The sequence below is a fragment of the Triturus cristatus genome, chromosome 2_2 (genome assembly GCF_964204655.1).
Source record: "Triturus cristatus chromosome 2_2, aTriCri1.1, whole genome shotgun sequence".
NCBI classification, from domain to species: Eukaryota; Metazoa; Chordata; class Amphibia; order Caudata; family Salamandridae; genus Triturus; species Triturus cristatus.
In genome coordinates, this window is record NC_140582.1 from 707,264,555 (window position 1) to 707,287,998 (window position 23,444).

Sequence of the window (23,444 nt, forward strand, 5' to 3'; positions counted from 1 at the left end):
TCTATGAAAGTCACCAATACTGGAGAACCACAGTTTACAGGTAAGTAACTTTTGTTCTTACTTATTGTAGAACTCTTTTGGCGGCTGCGAAAGCTACAATTCACGGACAATTAATGAGAGATGCTGCTTTGGCCAACAAATCAACATTTCTGCGTCGTACTGAACTTGAAACCCAAATTATTTCCCTTACTCGTTTATATACCTCTTCTCCTAATGCAACCAACCGCAAAAAACTAGAGCTAGCCAAAATGGCACTTAACAACTTATATACCTTTAAAGCAGAATACGCTCTTCAACGTCTAAAAGGAAGACACTATGAGCAAGGTGAGAAAGCAGGTCAATTGCTTGCAGCACAACTAAAGCAACGTGAAGCTTCCATGGCTATTTCTGAAATACGAACGGAGTCGGGTGAGATTCTCACTAAATCACAGGAAATTGTAAATACATTTGCATCTTTTTTATAAAACACTTTACACTCCTGAAAATCCAGCGACGAAAGATCAAATAACTACATATCTTGAAAACATGAACCTTCCATGTCCTACAGATGAGGGCAGAAACCTACTTGGTGGTGATATCATTAAAGAAGAAATCGCGGCAGTCATCTCCAAGTTACCTTATCATAAATCCCCAGGTGAAGACGGATTTCTTGCAGAATACTATAAATGGTCCGGAGTAGAAATAGTTGATACCCTTCACTCTGCTTTCCAAGAAGCTATTCAAACATCTTCTTTGGGTCCTATTTCTAATAAGGCACTAATTGCGGTTATTCCTAAGCTGGGCAAAGACCCACTTGCTTGGACTAGCTATTGGCCCATTTCCTTAATAAATGGGGATATAACAATTTTGGCAAGTATACTTGCATCGCGACTCCGTAAATGTACCCCCTCTTTAGTACATCACTCTCAGGTTGCTTTCGTCCCAGGTCGTTCCGCTAGAAATCATCTTCGAACATTAGCACATACTTTATGGTCTGCAAAAGGATTTCCTTAGATGCAGAAAAAGTGTTTGACTGTGTTGTTCGGGTCTATCTTTTTACCACTATGAAACACTTTAGTCTTGGGGACCAATTTATCTCCAAGGTCCATCTATTTTATGACAATCCTACAGCTCCGGTCAATTGTGGAGGTTTTCTTTCTGACTCCTTTCAAATTAAAAGAGGTACCCGCCAAGGCTGTCCTTTATCCCCCCTTTTATTCTTATTAGCAATGGAACCTCTTGCCTCTCTCATCCGTCATTCCTCTCAAATCCAAGGTTTATCCATTGCTGGAGGTATATCAAAAATATATCTAAATGCTGATGATATCCTTCTAACCCTTAAAGATCTTCCCAATTCTTTATCATCTTTGCTCAAGATTATTAAGGATTTCTCAGCCCTGTTGTAAAGTAAATTGGGATAAAAGTGACACGCTTCCACTCTCTTCTGGTACTACTAAGGCTTCTATCGATAGATATCCCTTCGGCTGGAAACCGTCCCACTTAAAATATCTAGGTATATTGATTAATCGGGGTCTAGTAGGGATGGTTTCAGATAATCTCTCACCACTTATTGCACAAATGGACACTGATTTCGCCAAATGATCACTTTTAGCCTTTTATATGTGGGGTAGAGTGCAAGCTGTAAGAATGGTTACTTTACCTCGTTTTACTTATGTTCTAGGAATGCTTCCGATTATAGTGCCCTTAACCACACGCCGCCGTATTGATTCCAGTATTCGAGCTTTTGTCTGGTGTACTATGCGTCCTAGATTAACTGCTGCAAAGCTAATAGCTCGCCGCTCACATGGTGGCTTAGGATTGCCATCATTGGAACATTACTCCTTAGCCTTACACCTTTCACAATTGGCCTATCTATTGCAAAATGTGACTGATCCTCCACAATGGGTCACAACAGAAAATTCAATTTTCGGTTGTAATAATGGTCTTAATTTACTATATGATACTCGAAAACCTCGTACTTCTCCTCCACATCCTGTACTTCATGCCACGTATCAAGCTTGGCAAAGAGCACACCGTCTTCTAGGGGTTGCTCATCGCTTGCACTCTAAAGCTCCATTATTGGTTAATGAAAGTATCCGAATTAATGGTAGTGCACGCTACTGGCCTGCTTGGAGTTCAAAGGGAAGCCACACATTAGACCAGATTATAATAAACGATGAATTGAAATCATTTGATCTTCTTTGTGAGGAATTTAATCTTCCTTTGAATCTTACTTCACAATATCTGCAATTACAGCATTGTCTGAGGAGATGCTTTGGCCCCTCCCTCTGGACAATAGAATCCTCACCGATCTTAGATTTTCTTCACACTTGGGGTCGACACAAAGGAGTAATGTCAGGATTATACTGCACCCTAATTAACCACCTATTTTCACAGCCACTTCTGAAGTCTCTGTGTGAGAAATGGCAGGAACGTTTACATATCTCTATTGACCAAGATACTTGACCGGACACGCTAGAAACCCTTGACAAAGGTACTCGTGAAGTACGCCGGAAATTTCAAAACCTTACATGATTGGTATTGGACACCATTGAAATTGCAACAAGCAAGATTACTTGCACACTCCAAATGTTGGAGATGCTCTGAAGTTAATTGTGATCTCCCCCATATACTTTGTGAATGTCCCTCCATACAACATTTCTGGACACAAATAGGAGATACACTAAAGGAAACTATTCTTCTTCATCTACCCCTTACTCCTTCTATTATTTTATTGCATGATTTTGAGAGGTCACCTAACATTATGCGTTCTCAACGTTGACTTTTACATACTGCACTTTCTACTGCTAAAAATTGTATTTTAAGATTGTGGCAGTCACCCGGTCCTCCCTCCAGAAAGGACTGGAAGGCTGCAATGATTCAGATGGCATCACATGAACGTGTAATATATAATTTTCAGGATCAAGAGGAGAAATTCCAACAAGTGTGGTATCCTTTTTTACGAGATTCTTGAATTCTCCTATATTACTGTTTTGTCTATCCACCTTTTGTCCCCATTTTTCCTCATTCATCTTTTCTTTGTTTATTTCCTCTTTGTTTACCTTCTCTCTCTGGGTGGGGGTATGTCTTGTCTTTCCTTTTTCTTTCCTCTTCTTGAATCCTCTCTCTCTTCATTTCTTTTCCTACTTACTCTTCCATTCATTTATTCATTTACTTGCTCATCAATCTCTTCAATTATCTATATACCTATTTATTCACTTATTTATTTACTTCTTTATTTATTTACTTATTCCTCTATTTATTTATTTATTAATTATTCTTCATGATTTTCTCACCACTCCCAATATACTCAATATTTCTTACATTTATAATTCATAGATTTTAAATATATTTATTAGTTTTACAATTTATCTTGCTTATATCTCATCACTATAATGAATTATATATGTAACTGTGCTAGATTATTGTAGATTTATTATATTGTACAATGTTTTCATAAATGTGTTTTTCTTTAACTGTTTAATAAATAATTAAGACACAAAAAAAGAATGTCAAGGTCTGGATCTGTGGAATTCCAAGAAGAATGTTTTTAGCCCATGTCGCTTTCGTAGTTGAGCTGTCACTACTGATGCAGCTTCTACCAGGAAAGTTACTATGCTCACATTAAGAGACATAGTCTTGGCTTATCATAAACAAACCTGCCTCCTGATTCTAGCATTGTAGCCCATAGCTTTTTTGTCAAACCGGTAGGGATATGTAGAGATTTAAATGGATGCAGTTCTGTCTGGCATCATTCAGAAGTACTAAAAAGTGTATGCAAAGGTTTTCTTTAGCTACAGGAAAGAATATCCTTCAGAGAGGAAGCATTTTTAGTTGTAGTGGTGAACAGGCTGGAAATGATAAGGTGATCAATTGAAAGAATTTAAAAACAAAGTACAGTTTGAAAGTACAATGCCTCTGTCGGATTCATCATCAGCAAATATAGCATTAAGTTCAAATGTATTATTGTGAACCTTGTTTTAAAGGTGTCCAAGGTATTTGACAAAGATTAATTGTAATCTTCCTTTGATTTAGCACACTTTTATTCGAAGTTCAGAGAATGTATTGAGAGGTTGCAATTCTACATCCACTCAAATATCGAACCCTCGGAAGCACAATGTGGCATTTAGAATGTCTAAGGCCACAAAACTGGCAGTACCTTTGGGATGGTTTGATGCCAAAAGAACGCTTCTTCTCACTATGGATATAAGTGTAAAGGTATTGTCTGCGATTTGAGGATGGTTAAGAGGTGGCCATGGTCATTGCATTTGATTCTAGAGCATGTTTGTGCTGTTCAGGTGTGAAGAGAGCGGCTCTTTTTTGCTGTTGGGCAATACAGCATTATAAATTTGATTTATAGTGCAATACGGTTTGTGGTTAGTGTTATGAAAAAGTTAGACCACACACGAGGTAAGTGTGACTCTCTTTATTCTGATCATCCGCTCTCCTCAGTCACATAGAATCTACGTTACAAACATTCTAAGGTGAGCTTCCACAGCCCGGGCGTACCAACTGGGTCAGAGTGGGAAGGGGGGTTGGGCTATACCAAATGCAATGATGGAGATTATAACACATCTCCTTATGTGGGGAAACAATGGAAAGGCTTCACAGTTGGGGTGAGTTAACCACTCTGTCTTTGCTCCATGTCTGTCCATTCTCCAGGCGAACTACATTGCGACCACACTTTACCACACCCTGGTGTGTATGGTACTTGCTGCGTCCTGGAGGAACATGAGTGGGCATCTTAACCTGTACAGTGGAGCCAACCTTGTACTCCTGGGCTTTAACGCCATGCTTCTGGTCGTACCATCCTTTGTATTTGCGTTGGTGTTGAGAAATCTTCACTCTACTCTTACCAAGGTCGGGGACTACCCTTCTTCCTCCTCCCAACCACCCCGGGTTCATTTTGGTGCAGGGTTCCCTCCCTCTTAAACACGCAAAAGGAGACACCCCTGTGACAAGATTGGGAGTGGTATGGTAAGACCAGATGCACTCTCTTAACGAATCTTCTACATCGAATCCACTGGTGATGGCCAATTGGATGTGCTCTTTGATAAGCCGATTGGCCCTCTCTACCAACCCATTGGCTCTTGGGCAATAGAGAGCAGTTTTCTCATGCTTTATATTGAGATTCTCTCAAAACAACTTCATTGTGTCTGAAGTAAACTGCACACCATTGTCTGTCACCAATGTTGTTGGGATGCCCTCATATACGAAGACACTCTTTAAAAATGAGATAAGGTTGCTTGTCGTGGTATATGAAGTAAATTTAAAATTCACCCAATGAGAGGTATAATCAACAAGAACAAACATGAACCTCTTTTGTGTACCCAGGATTTCCATAGGACCAATAATGTCAACAGCTAGTTTTGTCCAAGGAATCTCCGGAACTTCAACCGGGGATAAGGGAGTATTGTGTGTGATTTTGCTTTTGTCACTATTCGCACAGCTAATGCACTCCCTTACTTTTTGTTCAACCATAGAGTCCATTTTTGGGAACCAGAAACAGCTCCTAACTTTGTTCTTAGTGAGGCTCCTCCCTAAATGACCCTCGTGTGCCAAGTCAATAATTTTGTTCCTCAAACTCTTGGGAGGAACCGCTCTGTTCCCACGATGTACCACCTCCGACACTATTGACAATTCATACCTCACCTCCCAAAAGTCCTTGATGGAATCTGGAACTTGTGAGCGAGTCTCAGGCCACCCCTTGAGGATAAACTGTTTTAGAATGCTCATTTCACTGTCCTCCCTCACACTGGCGTCCCATTCCTCTTTACTTAAAGCAGGGAGATGTATGGCTAAAATGGGGACATCCAACTGTTCCTCACTTGAATAATCCACCAGTGGTGCCCTAGATAAATAGTCCGCAATCACATTCTCTGGACCTGGGAGGTACTCCACCTTAAAGCAGTAGTTTTCTAAACCCAGGACCCATTTAGAAATTCTCGGGGAATTGTTATGTACACTTTTAGACGAGAACATAAAGGTCAGAGGCTTGTGGTCTGTATGTATGACAAATTGCATCCCCCACAGGAAAAACTTAAAATGATTGACGGCCCAGTAGCACGCCAACGCCTCCCTCTCAATGACTGAATAGTTTTTTTCCGCTGAATTTAGGGTACGTGATGCAAAAGCTATAATTGTATCTTGGCCTTTATCCTTTTGTGACAGCATCGCGCCCAACCCTTTATTGGATGCATCCGTGGTGAGGATAGTTTTTTTTCGTGGGTCGAACGACCCTAGTGCAGGTGAACCCAGGATACACTCTTTTATTGACTTCACTATCCTACTATGTCTCTCCTCCCACACAAATTCTCTGTCTTTCTTTAAAAGTTCACGTAGGCCTTCACACAGATCCGCAAAGTTTTTCACATACTTTGACATGTATTCAGCTAGATTAACCAACGTAAACGGTGAACACGAGTCCGCATACACCTCAAGAGGTTTGTTGTCAATGAGAATGACACATTTAGGATAATTTGTCCTTTCCACTTCTTGGCTATCTTTCACCTGAAAAACGAATCTAGCTTGCGATTCTCCACTGGTGTTTACACTCCTAGCAGGGCTACTTGAACTAGAACGCTCCCTGCACACCCTGGCTAAATGTCCTCTTCTATTACATTTTTTACATAATACCCCCCGTGCAGTACAAAAGGGGCTGTTGGCCAGGTGGTTATTGCTGCCACACCTAAAACATTTCAACCCTTGGGTCTCCCTTCCTGGATTACTGTATGGTGTGCTTTTACTCTCCTCTCTCTTGTTAACCTTAAAAACTTCTCTCTCTGGCCCTTCACTCTGAATGGCTGCCACAACATCCTCTTTAATTTTCATTTCTCTGACACACTTGGCGGTGTGCTCCACAGATTGTGCAATAGAAACGGCATCCTTTAGAGATGGATTTTTCGCCAACAGTTTCTCTTGCACTTTTCCACTATTTGTACACCTTACAAGTTGATCTCTTATAAGGGAATCATTCAAGTCACCAAAATCACACAATTGTGTAAGGCCTCTCAGGGCTGCTATGTAATTATTAATCGACTCCCCCTTTCCTTGGGTGCGACTAAAAAACGTATGGCGTTCAAGCACCACATTGACCTTGTCACCAAAATGTGACTCCAATTTCATCATAGTAATGTCATACACATCAAACTTTTCATCCTCTTCCAACTCTGGTTCAGGTAAAGTTTCGTAAACTTTCCGTCCATGAACACCCAAATTGTGTAACAAGATGTGTTGTTTGCGCAGAGGAGAGAATCTTTCACCTCCCATGGCGATTAAATAAGACTCAAATAGCTTTGTCCAATCTTTCCAATGTATCTCTGGATCACCACAGTCATTGAGGAAAGACGGAGGTTGACTCATGCCCGGAGTGCCCATTTCGTGAGGTTACACAGATGAAATGCTATATTACTTGTAACCTTGACCAAAAATAGAGGAAGTGCAGTTAATGGCAACCAGACTGATGCAGGAGGCAAGGCAAGCAAAAGCAGGATTACGCTTTCCAACAATTCAAAGGAGTCACGCCAAATCAAACGCACTAAGGAGTGCGAGTCACCATGGGAGGTACTCTTGTTTTAAGTAAGGCATAAACTGACCAGAATGTGTGCGTGCCACAGTAGGACACGCTGATGCACGATTTTGAGATGCACAACCCTGTGTGCATATCACAGAGGAGGATGCTCACGCAATAGATATGGCCATGAAGAGTATACCACACAACAGTGTGCGAGGATAAACGAATAAAGAAAACTGGTTGGACCTTACTTGTAGTCCGGAGGCTTCAGACAGGCCAAAAAGACTGGAGCGCCGGTGGAAAGGTTTCGCTGCGAACCACCAGAGACTGCAGACCGGCCCTGGAGGTACTGGTGCGCCGGTAGACGACACAACGGGGCGGAGCAGAACGCCCCCTCAGGAAGGCAGCCTCACAGGAACAGCAGTTGCCGGACGGAGACCAACGCCGGAGATGAGCACCGCAAAGGCAGTTGTTCCCACACGATGTCGAAGGAAAACCTCCTCTTCAGGAATAAAGCGCAACAGCCACACTCAAGGAGCTTCGATTTGTTCCGCTAGCCCAAGGAACGGCACACGGAGCACACACCCGGTCCTTCACTGAAGCGCCGTTGCAAATTTCCACACTCTCCTCCTGACAGAATCCTTCTCCCTCCACCTGAAGCGATGATGTCAGATGACACAGCGTCGACTCAATTTGAAAGAACAGCGCCACAAATCGCGCAGAGTCACCACCACGATCACAGTCCCTCACTGGACGCTGAGGCGACTCGTCACTCTCCACTTGACAGGAATCGTTCTCCTTCAACCTGAAGCAAGGATGCCAGCTGACGTTGATCAGACAGCGCCAGGGTAGAGGAACAGAGTCACCACCACAGAAGCAGAATAGTAACTCCAAACCCAAGACTGCCTAGTACATGGGCACTTAGCAGGAGAGAACACGTAAAAAGGGGAGATGACCAGCTGCCCCCTCCGCAGGCGTCGCCAGTGTTATGAAAAAGTTAGACCACACACGAGGTAAGTGTGACTCTCTTTATTCTGATCATCCGCTCTCCTCAGTCACATAGAATCTACGTTACACAACATTCTAAGGTGAGCTTCCACAGCCCGGGCGGACCAACTGGGTCAGAGTGGGAAGGGGGGTTGGGCTATACCAAATGCAATGATGGAGATTATAACAGTTAGCAATGTCTGGAACCAATGGTAAATGTGTGCACTATTAAAGGATTCAGTAGTGCTGCTCCCAAGATAGCAAGATATGTTTTGTTTGATGCAGTTCAGTTTCTTAGTCTTTATTCCAAGTATATGGTATGCGAATGCAAGCCACTTGTGTTTCCCAATTGAGAATATTACCAAGATTGGTCATGGAGAAATGTAGTCTCTATGCCATAGTGTAGGGGAATCAGTAGTAATGGAATTATTGTGTAAGAATAATGCATGAGGTAAAAAAGTATGTTGTACAGTGGTGACTAAAGAAATAGAATGTTGAGAAACAGTTGAGCGAGCTTTGGAAAATGAGGGATGTGTTATATGGTGGATTGCAAATTGTTGAGGATTGTAAAGTTGATACTTTTGGTGACTTGAGGAGCAGGCTTGTCATGGTGGCTCACAAGTGGCATCTATCTAGGAGTGTAATGAAGTAAAGAGTGGGGCAAGCACAATGGTAGATTTAGTGATGCAACAAGCAGTAAGAAAATTGCAATTTGATAGGTGATTAGAAAGCTAGATGTAGAGTTGGACAAAGGCGAGCACTGTGCTCCAAATGGGCCTAAGAGGCAATCACTGTCTTTATAAATGGATATTTTTTAATGTGAATTGCATTTTGTCAAACTTATTACTATTTTGTAGCTTGATTACGAAGAGACGCGTGGGCTGTGTGTTGCATGTAGTGTTGTAATGTGAGAGTTGCATTCTTGTTGTAGGGAGCATATTGTTGGATTTTAAAAGCATTAAATGTAGAGGTCTGAAGCCAGTTATCTAAGAGGTTGAATCCAGAGTGTGTAGGTGCCTGTTAAAGCGCTGTACTTGTAGAAAGTGCCCCTTCGTGACATGGTTGCCCCACTTTTTGCCCTAGTGCTGTCTAATTGTAACCCAGTTGGCAAGGACTTTAGCCGTTGTGTAAGTCCCTAGTAAGTGGTACCCCTAGTACCTAGGGCATGGGTACTAAAGAGGGTCTCTATGGGCTGCAGCATGTATTATGCCACCTAAAGGGACCTACACACAAACTGCATGCAGACTGCCGTTGCAAGATGCGTGAGATGGTGCAAACCATTTGTAAAACACGACATGGCACACACCCTGTGTTCCATGCCAAGGTTCACTGCATATACTATATTTAAGTCACCCTTATTATGAAATCTGTTTATTGGCATTTCGTTAATATAGACATAGCACATGTCATAAATGGAACATCTCACAGGCAATGAGTCAGTTATTCGGAGGAGTCCCCGCCAATTGTGAGTACAGCGAACCACAGGATCAAACGCCACCCCCATGTGTGAAGCAAAATAAACTGATAGGTCTCAGGACCACCGCCCACATTTAAACAGTTCCATAGAACAACAAAAAGAAAGAGGCAAAACAACAGAAGCCCCAGCATAACAGCAGCAGCAGGTTCGGTCTTCAACCACGTGATCCCCAAGGTACTTCCCCCAGTCCATCCCTCCCCACCCGGTCCCCACCCCTCGGTACATACAGTTCCATTAAAGGCAATTGTCAATGTCCACACACCTGCCCGGCTCGACGAGAACCTCCACACCAGTCCCCAAATTAGACCCCCCGGGCTCACCTCCGTTCCCCTCCTCCTCAGGAAGTGCCTCCGCAGTACTTGCCCCACAGAGTCCCAGGGCATCCCCATCCAGCTGCATCAGGGCCTGCAAGTGTACGTCCCACTGGTTCGCTATAGGCGTGCGTCTAAGGCCCAACGTTTCTTCCCGCAAAAGGGCCGTACCCTCTGCCCCCGCCCACACCAGCAGGGAACTCCGCCACGCCTGCGCTCGGGGGGGGCTCAGCCGCCTTCCAGCGCTTAGTGATTAACCGCTTCGCCACGATCAAACCCAGGTCGAGGAAGCGACAGGCAACCTTCGTGGGGGGAGTTCTACGAAACAAGTGTAACAAACAGACTGGCCATTCCCGCAGCGCCAGCGGGCCGGCACATTCACTTAACGCTCCATGCACTGTCCGCCAATACGAGTCTAGTGCTGGACAACTCCATAACATGTGCACCAGTCCAGCATCCAGAGCCTTGCAGCGTGGGCAGTCCGCGTCCGCGCGATGGAAATATCGGTTGAGAGTCAGGAGTGAGATATGCCCTGTGTAGTATAAAGTACTAAATTTGGCGAAACCGCAAGTTTCTGGGAACCCGCGTGGGCCCCCGTAGTGCATCCCTCCATTCCTTGTCGGCCATGGGGCGATCCAAATCCGCTTCCCATTTACCACACAAAGGAGACAGGTCCGTCGCCACCTGTGTGCGCAGGGAGGCCGCGAACCAACCAATCATGTGACTGCCCCGTCCCATGACATGGAGGTACTGCATCATGAGGTGCTGTGCCGGCTCCTGCTGAAGAGCACCCCACCGGTTCGTCAATGTCGCGATTAGCGAGCAGTGACAGAGGAACTGACCGACTGGTAACCCCGTCTCCTCCGCTAGTTGAGCGAACGGGATAAGCGCACCATCGCGGTAGAGGTCCCCTAGTGTGCAGATGTCCGCCGCGTGCCATTCCGTAAGCTCTGTCGAGCACAGTATCCCCCGACCACTAGGCGAACCCTCAATTGGCATGGCGGGAGCGTACGGGATATGCGACTGGGTCAAGTAAAGGGCACGCCGATAGCACTTGTAGGCCACTGCCACAAGGAGGGGACCCAGCTTGACCATTCTGGCCGTCGGGTGGAACGACGCTATGATATCCGCCAGGGGGAGCGGCGGCTCCGTGGACGCCGTGTCATCCCTCTCCCTGTCGGCCAACCACCTGGCCACCCATTGCAGCTGCGCTGCTAGGTAATAGTGCGCAAAGCACGGCATCGCGAGTCCCCCCTGACCCGTGGGGAGGTATAACTTAGAGAGCGTCACTCTGTGGCGTGCGTTACCCCATACAAAATCCCGGAGGGAGCGCTCCAGGGTGGCGAAGAAGGACGCCGGGATGTAGATCGGCAGGTTAACAAAATAGTAGAGGAGTCTGGGCAGGGCTACCATTTTGACCAGGGCAATGCGGCCTGTGACCGCGAGAGGGGGGTGCCTCAGAAACGCATCTGGGCCTTGATCGCCGTTACCGCCCTGCCCAAGTTGCCCTCCACCAGGTCAGCTGGCTGCCTATACACCTGGATGCCCAGGTAACGGAAGGCACACCCCCTAGATGAAACCGGGGATCCAGAGCATCAGCACAGAACGGGTAAAGGCACGATTTGGCCGCATTCACCCGCAACCCGGATAGCGCTGCAAATTCCGTGAGAACCCGCTCAAGGTCCCCTGAAATGTTCGCCACGTCCCGTACGAAGATCAGAAGGTCATCCGCGTATAAGGAGACCTGGTGGGTGGTATCGCCCATGGGAATGCCGTCCGTCAACACCCTCCGCAGGGTGGCCGCTAAGGGCTCTATGGCAAGCGCAAAAAGGAGGGGCGAGAGAGGGCACCCCTGCCTGGTACCTCGGCCGACCGAGATGGCCTCAGAGATGTATGGGCCAGTTCACACCCAGACCACAGGATTCTTGTAGAGAAGCGCCGCCATTTGTAGGAACCAGAGGCCTAGTCCATAGTGCGATAATGCCGCCACCAGATACCCCCATTCAAGGCAATCAAAGGCTTTTTCAAGGTCTAATACTAAACAGCCCGCTCGCGGCCAATGCTGTGCGCCATGCGCGCCGACACGGAAGAAACGGCGGAGGTTAAGCGAGGTGCTGCGCTTCGGCACAAACCCATTCTGGTCCCTGTGCACCAGTACAGGTACAGTGGGGGCCAGCCGCTCCGCCAGGACCTTGGCCAGGATTTTATAATCGGTATTGAGGAGGGCGAGGGGGCGATAGGACCCCAGGTTAGTAGGGTCACGCCCCGGCTTGGGTAAAGAGATCAGGTAGGCCTCCCTCATGGAGGCGGGCAGGGTAGCTTCCTCAAGGGCCGTGAGATATAACTCGTGCAGTCTGGGCACCAGAGACTCCCGATATGCCTTGTAGTACTCCGCCGGAAGACCATCCGGCCCAGGTGCCTGGCCAGAAGCCAGTGAGGCCACCGCTTCCCCTATCTCCCCCAGTGTGAGGGGACCTTCTAATGTGTCCTGGTGGGCATCCGGAATCGTGGGTAGGCCCCTAGGAACAGATCGAGATCCTGTGCCTGCCGACGCCCCACTGAAGTGTACAGGGCTTTGTAATGCACCGTGAGTATCTGATGGATCTCCTGTTGCGTGTGCACCAGTGTCCCGTCCGATCCACGGATGGAGGCTATTGGCGCATAGCCCGATTCCTGCCTGATCAACCAGGCCAGCAACCGCCCTGCCCCGCCCTATCAGAAGTGGCGTGGACCCGAGCCGAATGGGCAACGTAGTTATGGCAACGCAATCTCTCCAGCAGCTCAGCATGGCAGCCGGGTCAAGTCTCGACCTCCTCACTCGCCATGGCGTTCGCGCGCCATTAGCCGTGTTTCCAAAGCGGTGAGCAGTAACGTAAGCTGCTTACGGATATTCCCCGTCGCCCCTAGGCAGTGTCCCCGCATGGTAGATTTGTGCGCGTCCCACTCTGTCAACGTGCTCCCTGCCGTACCCTCATTGAAGTCAAAGAACTGTTCGACCGCTGTGCCGAGCGAAGCTCGAAACTCCGCGTCCTCCAGAGCGGCCGGTTGCAAACGCCATGTGGGAATGTGGGGCCTCCCCAGATCCCAGCAGAGACGCAGCCTAAGAGGATTGTGGTCCGAGTGGGTCCGGCCCAGGTAGTCCGCCTGGGTTATCAATGGGTCCAGTGAAGGAGAGCTCACCACCCTGTCAAGGCGAACGTGAAGGTCATGTACCGCCGAGTAATATGAATAGAGTCGGTCAGTGGGGTGTAAGGTACGCCAGACGTCATGCAGGGCCCATCGCGACAGCCAATCAGTAAGGTTCCTCGCGTTCGAGACTGCCTGTGTGATACGGAGTGGCGGGTAGGATCTGTCAAGGCCCGTGTCCAACACCGCGTTAAAGACCCCACCCAGTAACCAGGGAAGACCCACATACGGGGTCAAGGCCGCCGAGAGTTGGTCAAGGAACGACGGTTGGTCAACGTTCGGGCATAGATGGATCCCAGGAGCATAGAGTGCCCGTTGAGCCTCCCCCGAACCAACGTGTATCGGGCAGTAGGATCAAGCACTACTTCGGAGCATGTGAAGGGTGTACCCGCCCGTACCCAAACCAGCGTACCCCGAGCATGCGCAGAATATGTGGTCCCAAAAAGCTGCCCCCTCCACCGAGCGCGCAACTTGTCCAACTCTGGCCGTGTCATGTGTGTCTCCTGGAGAAGGGCCACCGCTATCCTGTGCCTCTGCAAGTAGGCAAAAACAGAGTATCGGCAGGCCGGTGTGTGCATGCCTCTAATGTTCCAGGTGACTATTGCAGTGTCAGCCATCAGTGCGGAATGTGGACAACGCGAGGCCCACAGGCCGAAGCGGGCCAGCCGGGGGGAGGAGGGAGACCAAGAGCACTGTTACCCAGACCGCCTGCTGCAAGAACATGGTGTACAAGAAAACTGCAGAACACTGCAGAGTGCAAATAGACAAAGGTAAAAGTAAGATTAACAAAAGGAACTCCATAACCGCAAGGGCAAACCCCAGAACGGGCATTCGTCCAAACATGTAAGACTCAATCGCCTGTGAACTACCAGGCCAAATATGCGTTAGTGGGGGCCAAAGGGCAATACTGCTGGTTCCGATCTGCAAGAGCCCCATGTTACCCCCGTCAGAGCCTCGTGTGCCTATAGGGGAGCCAATCGCTCAACTGCTCCCCAGAGGAATGTGTGTGGGAATCGCCACCACCCCGTACCCCTGCGACCAGGACATGCGTGGACTCCCAACCCCGTCTCCCGTGTAAGGGAACCCACACTGCCCCTCCAGCCCCCGTGACCCCCACGGCACCCCAACCTGCCCAGCCATGGAAGCATAAAGAGCCACAGAACCACAATCCCGGAGGCAACAGAGGCAGGAAACCCCCTCCCCTCAAGAGTAGTCCGCAGCACTCAGCCCACCACCTCGGGGTACCTGCATTGAACACAGTGCAATCAGACAAGAGTTCACCCCAGAAGGTCGGCCGTCTGGGGGGTCACCACCGGCAACACCTGGTATTCCGGAATCATGATGGACGGGGAGGAGGACAGGTCAGTCTCAGTGTCACTGTGTGCGCGAGCCGCCACGTCCCCCTGGCTGCTCACGGATCCCAGAGTGGCCACCGCTTCAAGAGCCTCCAGCCGCTCCACGCGCATCCTCTCCGGACTCGGGGCCGCCGGAGGACTCGGCCCCGCTCCACCGCGTCGGTCCCTCTGTCTCCGTCGTCTCAGTCTTTTCTCCCTGCGCCCCACGGGCCACGGGTCCGCGGGCCGGGGGCCACCAAGTTGGCCCGTTTCCTCCAGCCAGTCCCAGACATCAAACGGGGCGTCGAAAAAACGTGTCCCATCTTTCGTGAGGCGCGAGGGGAACAGCAGCGAATATTGGATTTGCAATTCACGGAGCCGGCGTTTCACCTCCAGATAGTTGCTCATCCGCTTCTGAACGGTCGCAGTGTAGTCCGGGAACAGCATCACTGCGCCACCCCCTACCGTCAGGGCACCCATTTTCCTCGTTTCCCGGAGGATCACGTCCCGGTCCCGGTAGTTGAGGAGTCGAAACTGGAAAGGACGCGGCCGGGCCCCAGGGACGGGTCTCCTCATCGGCACTCTGTGTGCCCGCTCCACCACAAACTGCGGGGAGAGCACCCCCGGGGGCAGGATGTCCCGCAACCAACCTTCAACGAACTGCTCCGGTCGTCCACCTTCCTCAACTTCCACCAGGCCCACGACTCGTATGTTCTGGCGCCGAGAGCGGCCCTCCGCATCCTCTGCACGGTCCTCGAGAGTGTTAACGCGGTCTATCAGGTCCTGCAAAGTGGCAGAGTGGTTGCGCGCTATCGGCTGAACATCCTGTAGCGCCTGGCTGTGACTGGCAACGGTGTCCGCCAGCTTGCGATGGTCGGCGTGGAGCAAGGTGAAGTCAACCGCGACTTTGTCAATCCGGGACTCCAGGGAGGTTCGAGTTTGTTCCAGCGTATTGCCCAGTCGGTCAACCGCTGCCAGCATGGCGTCCATCTTGGCTTCCAGGGTCGACGCAGGCGGTGCCACAGTCCCAGCAGAGCGCCCCGGCGCCGCGTCAAGACCTTCCACCCTCAGCCTGGTCTCGGTGTGCCTGTTCCGAAGCCGCCCCATGGCCAGTTGCTGCGCCGACGGCATTCAGAGAGTCCAGTGGTGCGCGAGGTCGACCGGGGCTCCAGGCACCTCCAGATGCCGGTATCAAAGGGCCCAGTCCCACTACCACGAGTCGGGCCAACACCAGGGGGGTCAAGGCGCAGGGCAGCGTCACCGGCGGGGGAAGTGCGTCGCGGTCCGTGGGCAACCGACAGCCAGAGTCCTCCAGTCCGCGCTCCGCCTAGTCCACAATGGCCAGATCACCTCAACGCACCCAGCAGCAGGCAAGCGGCCAGCTCCCCAAACTCCTCACTCTGATCCTGGCTGTCCGATCACTCCCACGTCGCAATTCTCAGGGCCACAGCACGCTCTCCAGGGTCGCCTCCGCCACCACAGCAGTCCTCTTCGCCCCGAGGGCAGCAGCCAGGCGCTCACCAGGTGCCCGTCCACAGCCTCGCAGCCAGAGGGGGGTCTTTCGCACCAGGTCACTCACCGGGCTCTCGGGCGCCGCAGGGTCCCATGTCTGCCACTATCGCCCCCGGCCGTCATGGTCACCACCATCGACCACCACAGCAAGCGCCTGCAGGCTCGGCGCTCTTAGGCAGGCAGGGTCACAATGCAGCTGGTCGTCAGTTCCCCCAGGTCCCTTCGTTGCGGGGTAATCCCTTGCGGGTCGCCAGTCCGCCAGCCGTCGATCCGCACCTCGCTGCACGGCCCAGCCTCCTCGTGGCAAGCCGCGGTGTAGGGTGATTCCCGCGGCCGGCCGCCGCCTCCAGCTCGCCCCGCACCGCACCGCTCCGCTCGCCAGGCAAGTCCCCAATGGGGCGGCACGTAGTCAGAGGCCGCCCCCGCTTTCAGTTCGGGCCCCACAGGGACGCTGGGACCTCACGGGCAGAAGCAGGCAGCACCGGCAGCCCCGGGGCACACCCCGGGCAGGAGAAGCAGAGGATAACGGCTCTGCTGCTCGGGAGCCTCACTCGAGCACAGCCATCTTGGCCGCGCGCCCTCCTATTTAAGTCACCCTTATAGCAGGCCTTGGAGCCCTAAGGCAGGATTCTATGTATTGTATGTGAGGACAAATCTGCATCAGCAGATATGCCCCTGGGATGTCTGATTCCATTGCCCCGACACTGCAAGTGGCCAGGAAACCATCTTAAGCGTATGCACTGGGCACTGGCCATTATGAGTTACCCAGGTGCCTAATGGCTTCACTGAAAATAATGGTGTTTGGTATCAAACACCTCGTCATAATAAATCTGTACTGATGCCAGTACTAGAGCCATTATGACATGCATAGTCTCTTAGTGTGCTGGCTGACTGGTATCTCCTAGCCTCCCACCACAAACAAGTTTCTGATGCCCTGCAGGTTAGACCCTGCGCTGTCAAAGGTCAGAAACAATGCCTGTCCAGGTGAAGGTGCTCATACCTTCTCCAACAGGATAGCTAGCAGTCAAGGTCAGAGGCTTCAAAGCGTTTGCCCCCTTTAATATGCCATCTCCGGCTTCCCCCCGACCTGGGAATGGCACCCCCTGCCCTGGGGCCCATTTGGCACCAGAGCAGGTGAGGAAAATTAGATAGTCAGAAGGTGTGCTCACTTACTGGCTAGTCACACACAGATGGGCTACCTGAAGTGAACAACGAAAGAAGGGTTTCACCATCTTGGATTCAGTGAAAATAGGAACTCTGGGTCAGGTTTAAGCCCACTCTCCCCACTACTTGGCACTGCTTTGCTGTTGGAACCTCGACAGTCGCACCAACCCAACTTGTCCAAGAGCTGAACTCCTCGCAAAGCTGTGGAGAAACGTCCAGAAACTTCAACAACCAAGCAGCATCTCCTTTGAGGTGGAGGAGCCATACCCCTGATTCTGCAGGCAGCGAAAGCATCTGTTTGGTAACCATTGGGCCCACCAAAGGAACAGCGCCACAGGAGGTGGTCCACAAGGCTCTAGGAGGTCAGACTCATCTCTCTGGCATGTTTAAAGACGCTAGACCCTCCAGGAGCCCCCCTGCACCAATACCCTGACTACCGGGGCACTTGCGCCCAAAACGACTTTTTTGTGTCCAGTCCGGACACCACCCGCCACAAAGATTTACCTGTACCTTGAGGGACTTTGAGAAAGGCGAGCTCCACACTGAGAGTGGCCTTCCTGTGTTTCTTTTCCCTCTACTGCAGGTGCACCAAGAACTGTGACAGCTTCCAACGCTAACGTGGCCCACCAGCCAATACCTCTGCACCCGAACCACACAGCCCAAGTACACCTCTTCTGCCTGTGTCCGCTTGGCCTAGGAGTCCCTACGAACTAAACTTCCCTTTGGGTTCCGCTGGACTTGACCCCAAGTCCCACTGTGGTGACTCTGATGTTTTGACATGTCCATTTGAACTTTGACAGGTAACCGCGCTCACGGCTACCATCGCAACCAGCACCTTTGCATCCGGACACACTAGGGCAGGTAAATCCAAACTGCTGGTGGTACTTTGGAACTTGGCCCCCAGGCACCTTTAGTTCTAAACGGTACCCTCTGCAGCCGTTTGCAAATATCTGTGTGCAGTAGATGTCTTTTCCTTCCAGAGGATAACATTACCGTGTTCGAGGCTCTTTCCTCAAATCTTACAACTTTATTATTCAACTGTTTTACTTTGTAAAAAGGATAGCAAACTAAAGTACTTACCTGATCTTGAAGATCTGGTGTCTAAATACAATATAAAATATTGTGTTATTTTTCCTAATTGGCCTGGGATTTCTTATTGAGTGTGTGTCTCTTTTATTGACTGTGTGTGTGTTCACCAAATGTTTAACACTCCACTCTGATAAGCCTAAACTGCTCGACCACACTGCTGCAAATAGAGCACTTTGGGATTGTTAAAGCAAGCCCCAGTAAGCCATTAAGGGTTGCCTGGACTTTCTGCACAGTGTACCTCGTTTCGTTACACTGCATAAAAAAGCCAGCGTCCTACAGTACTGACTTAATTTTATTTAAGAAGGTGTGCTCTCCACACTGCTTCTTGACGTATTTTAAAATTCATGGATACACTTCAAACCTGCCTGTACATTTATGGATATTCACCCATACGTTGCAGAACATTTCTCACCATTAACACCTTGTTATGCAGGCAGTTAAAGGGAGCATCTGTCCACCATGTTCTCCTTTATACTTGTCTTACATTTGGGTTTGCTATTCTTTTGCATATATACGGTCTAAATTTCTTTAGTCTGATTGACTTTTACTTGTCATGTTTGTACTCACCATTTATTGTTTGTAGTTCATACCCAGATTCCAGAAGCCCATATTCAAGGTCCAGCAAACTAATAAAACATATATTCTGGAGGGTAAGTCAAGTAACGGGGTGATGCAGCAGATTGTTCACCGGTAAACAATAGATGGAGCCAGACTTATGTATAGTTTGTAGGGAGGAAGACCTCAATAAGTGCATGAATATTGAGAGTAAATTGGGTTTGGAGGTACAGGAAAAGGGGGCTTCAAAGAGAGAGTTAAAATAAGGGCAGTTGAAGACATGGTGTTGCTCATGCTTCTCGCTTGAATAGAAGTTGTTTTAATTTTTGCTTAAAGCTTGTGAAATTGTTGTCTAGTCACTGCTCTTTTGTAAGTCTTGTTTGTGCCGTTTGCAGGACAAGATGCAAATTTGACTCAGAAAACCCATGTTACTCTAATTGGGACAGAAATGTGTGATGATTCCCATCCTGCCCTCCTCACAGACATTCCTGTTGGCGATTTGCAGCCGGGTGAAAAGGTAAGCTTCACATCCAGTGACTGATAAATATTCAGTGTATCCCCTTCACACAATTTACATGAGACTTTTATTTGGACCAAGCGATATAGTTTATTAAGAAAGGCAAAAGGATACTGCAGAACGCCTTTGCACGAGAACCTCAGCATGTTTGTGTGATTTGTTAATGGTTTATTGAATCTCTATGTCACTGGGCAAGGAAGTGTCTGCAGTGGCATTTTATAATCAGTCTTGGACAGAGCATCACCAGAGAAAACTAACAAATTCCATCCAGATTTTATAGAGGGCTGCAAAAGACATGCACTGATTGCTCAACCGCAATTGGACCTGCAGCAGGTTTGGCTGACAGGTGTGGCTAGATGGGACTGGGATGGGTAGGTCATCTGGGAGAGGTGGAGATCAGAGGCATCTGGTCCCCTGCGGAGTCACTCCTCCACATAAATCTATCAGAGCTGCAGGCAATTCGCTTTGTGTTGAAGGCCTTCCTGCCAACCTTCAGGCTGGCAGGCTGGTTCAGGTTCTTATGGACAGCACCACTGCCATATGGTACTGCAAAAAGCAGAGCACATTAGGGTTGTGTGTCCTGCACATCTGGAACTGGTTGAGCTGTAAGGGTGTTTTCCTGCCAACACACCACCTGGTGGGATCTTTAATTGCAGATAAGCTCAGCTGCAGACGCCTAGCGGATCACAATAGCATTTATGAGGGTGGCGCATGTTTTCTTCCAGCTGTGGAGAGAACCCTAGCTTGATCTCTTTGCCACTTCGCCGAGAATGTGCAGTGTCATATCTGATAGAGACTTCTAGCCGCAGACTCCTTATCTTGGAATTATCCCTAGCATCAGACTGGTTCAGTAAACTTTTTTGTGAGCAGTACCCCTGCACACCTGTAGGTGGTATCTTTTGGCTCCACCTACAGGTGTAGGTGGTATCGTTTGGCTCCACATGGCAACGTGCAAGGTGCCTAATCAGCGTGCTGATGTCAGTTCTTTTCTATCTGCGCCTTTCAACCCAGATTGGGAGAGAGCTGCCCCAGTTCAGTTTTTGACTGAACTTTTTTCAAGTTTTGTTGAAGTTCTTCTTGAGAAATCTTCTCCTGGTGTGGATGGGATGTCCTCTAGGAAGGCCGGCTTCAAACTTTGCTGCTCCTGTCACTCACAGATGCCAGTGAGTGACCTGCAACTTGTTTGTCTCTGGTGCCTGGAACGCAACCAAAACACGTAGACCTGCACCGACTGCTGTGCTATGCACCCCAAGGCCTTAGGAAATGGTCCCTCAAGCTCCTTGCTGCTCAATGCCACAACCGTCTCAATCTCAGTCGAGAGGAAGATCCCAGGATCAATTGCGGCATGCAAGATCTTCATCGGATTCAAAGTCATCCCGGCATTGGTTGTAAGTCCCACAAGAAAAAGAAGAACAAGAAGTTGAAGAGGTCTTCAACTCTGCCCCATCCGTCATGGTCCTCTGACGAGACGAGTGAGCATAGTCATTTAAGGCCTGTCTCCACAGTTGAGCTTGCGCTTGGGCCAGCTCTGCGCCTCCCAAAGTTTCCAGGAGCCGGAGTGATCCCTGCCCAACTCCATGAGTTTTATGAGGCCATGCCCCTCATATTTTGGCAGCTCATCCCCGTTGGCGCACGTTTGGACCCCAGGGTTTAGTATTGGCCCCTACTGGTTCCCCACTGGCGGGTCTGCCCTTGGCGCTAGTCAGGCCCCTTGGGTTAACAGATGGATCAGGCACCATCTCGATCTTCCCCAGTGCCGGCCCTGATGTGGGCACTCCCTGCCACACAGCAGAGCCATTCCCATTCTTATCCCTGACTCCGACACGGAGGGGGGTGTCGTCTGACATGACTTCGGCGCTGCTGGAGTTTTATTCCCATTGAGTGGGTCTTTGGGTGGATTGGGAGGGGTCGCTGGCGTCTGAAGAATATTAGATGCCAACATGGACTGTTGATTAGACACCTCCCCAGATACTGGAATGCTTTCTCACCCTACTGTGGCTATGTGGGAGGAAGCATAATTTGCTATGGTGGTGAAAAGGGCGGCTGAGGTCCTAGACTTTCAGTTGCCCTCAGTGACAATCAAGGCCAGTGTCCTGACAGAGGTGCTTTAGCAGGGAGTGACCCCCTTTGAACCGCTTTTCCCTTTTAATGAAGCCCTTACGGACATCCTGCTTGAGACCTGGTCCAAGTCCAGCACAGGGGCTTCTGTGAACAGGACTGTTACCCGCCACCTTTGCCCCGCTCCAGGTGACTCCAACTTCTCACACAACACCCAACCACAGAGAGGTTGGTCAGTCAAGCCTCCACCTCACACATAAATCCTGGTGCATTCCATCCTGCTCCACCAGATAGGGATTCCATTGGCTGGACACGTTAGGTAAGAAAATGTTTTCTTCCACCAGCCTGTCACTGAGGTCCTTGAACTCTGCATGACTTTTGGGTCATTACTCCCAAGCCCTATATGATTCGGCTGCGCAGGTGCTGCCAATGGTCCCGGAGGAGGCCTGGGCCATATTTTCCTAAGCTATTGCTGATGGGAGAGATGCAGTGAAGTTTGCGATCAGATGTAGACTGGATTCCACTAGTTCGCTAGGCAGAGCGGTTTCATCAATGCTTGCCTTACGGTGCCACGCTTGTTTTTCAGGGGATGTCCAAGCCTCGCCTATGCACATGCCCTTTGATGGCTCCCGTCTTTACAGAGACAAGGCACACTCAGCACTGGAGCGCTTCAAGGACAGCCGGGTTAGGGCCAAGTCCTTGGGCCTTTCCATGGCCCTTCGCCAACCCCAGTCCGTCTCTCACTCCTTTCGTGGCCACGGAAGGGGCTTCCAGCCGCTTCTTTACCCACCCAGCCACCACGGTGCGCAATTTTCCCAGCCTCTGCATGGTCGAGAACGCGGTACACACAGACCTTGTGCATCGGGCAGCCAGCGGTCGGGCCAGGCACCTCCTTAGCTGCAGCCTCCAAACCCCTTTAATTTGTCCTCTTAGCATATACTACCTTCCACTGGGTGCTATCACCTGCCCAACTGGAGGTCTGTAACATCAAACCAATGGGTTCTTCAAATTGTCCGAAGAGCCTACTCCCTTCCCTTCATGAATACCCCTCCACCCATGGCACCCACTTGCGACAGGCTTACTGAGGACCATCTTACCTTGCTCCACCAGGAAGTGACGGCTGTTTTGGCCAAGTGAACCATAGAGAAGCTGCCGAAGTTGTGGTTGCTATTCCCGCTACTTTCTGGTGCCAAAGAACGTCCGAGGCCTCCATCCTATCCTAGATCTGTGTCCTCTCAGTTTCTTCCTCAAGAAAAAGTTCAAAATGCTCAAGCTCACTCAAGCTCTGTCTGCCCTGGGCCCAAGACACTGGATGTCAGTATTAAACTTACAGGACACATATTTCCGCATAACTGTCCTGCCTGCTCACAAGCGATAACTGTGGTTCACTGAGAGCCACAAGCACTTTCATTTCACTGTGCTCTCTTTTTTTTTTTTTTAAATTCTTTTTATTTGCATTTTTCAATAACAAACTTAAAACAATACCACTCACTGCTGTGTACATATGTTCAGCGATGACGATACGTCTCCCCACCAACATAGCACCAAATACGAGGTTGCGAGGACACCCACTCAGTGTTATATGACAATCTGCTCTTTACCCAGCTGTCCATCTTCCTCCCCCTCCCGCACGCGCCCCTCCAACCCAACGTCTGCCAATACGCCCCATGGGCAAATGCAATGACCACCATCTCCCTCCCGCCCTAGGGGATAGCATCGAGCTACAGCGCCTGCGGCAGAGCGCGCTCCAACCAGTGTGTGA

At 49.6% G+C, this 23,444-nt stretch overlaps 1 protein-coding gene across 2 annotated transcripts in view; it reads left to right on the top strand.

Annotated features, from left to right (window-relative positions):
• The window catches only part of TRAPPC11 (trafficking protein particle complex subunit 11), a 626,226-nt gene that overhangs the window by 274,485 nt on the left and 328,297 nt on the right, over positions 1-23,444 (top strand). For both annotated transcript variants that reach the window (XM_085641890.1, XM_085641891.1), the window contains exon 22: positions 19,503-19,624. In XM_085641890.1, coding sequence (XP_085498016.1) covers positions 19,503-19,624 — 122 coding nt within the window. The remainder of the gene's footprint in view (positions 1-19,502; positions 19,625-23,444) is intronic.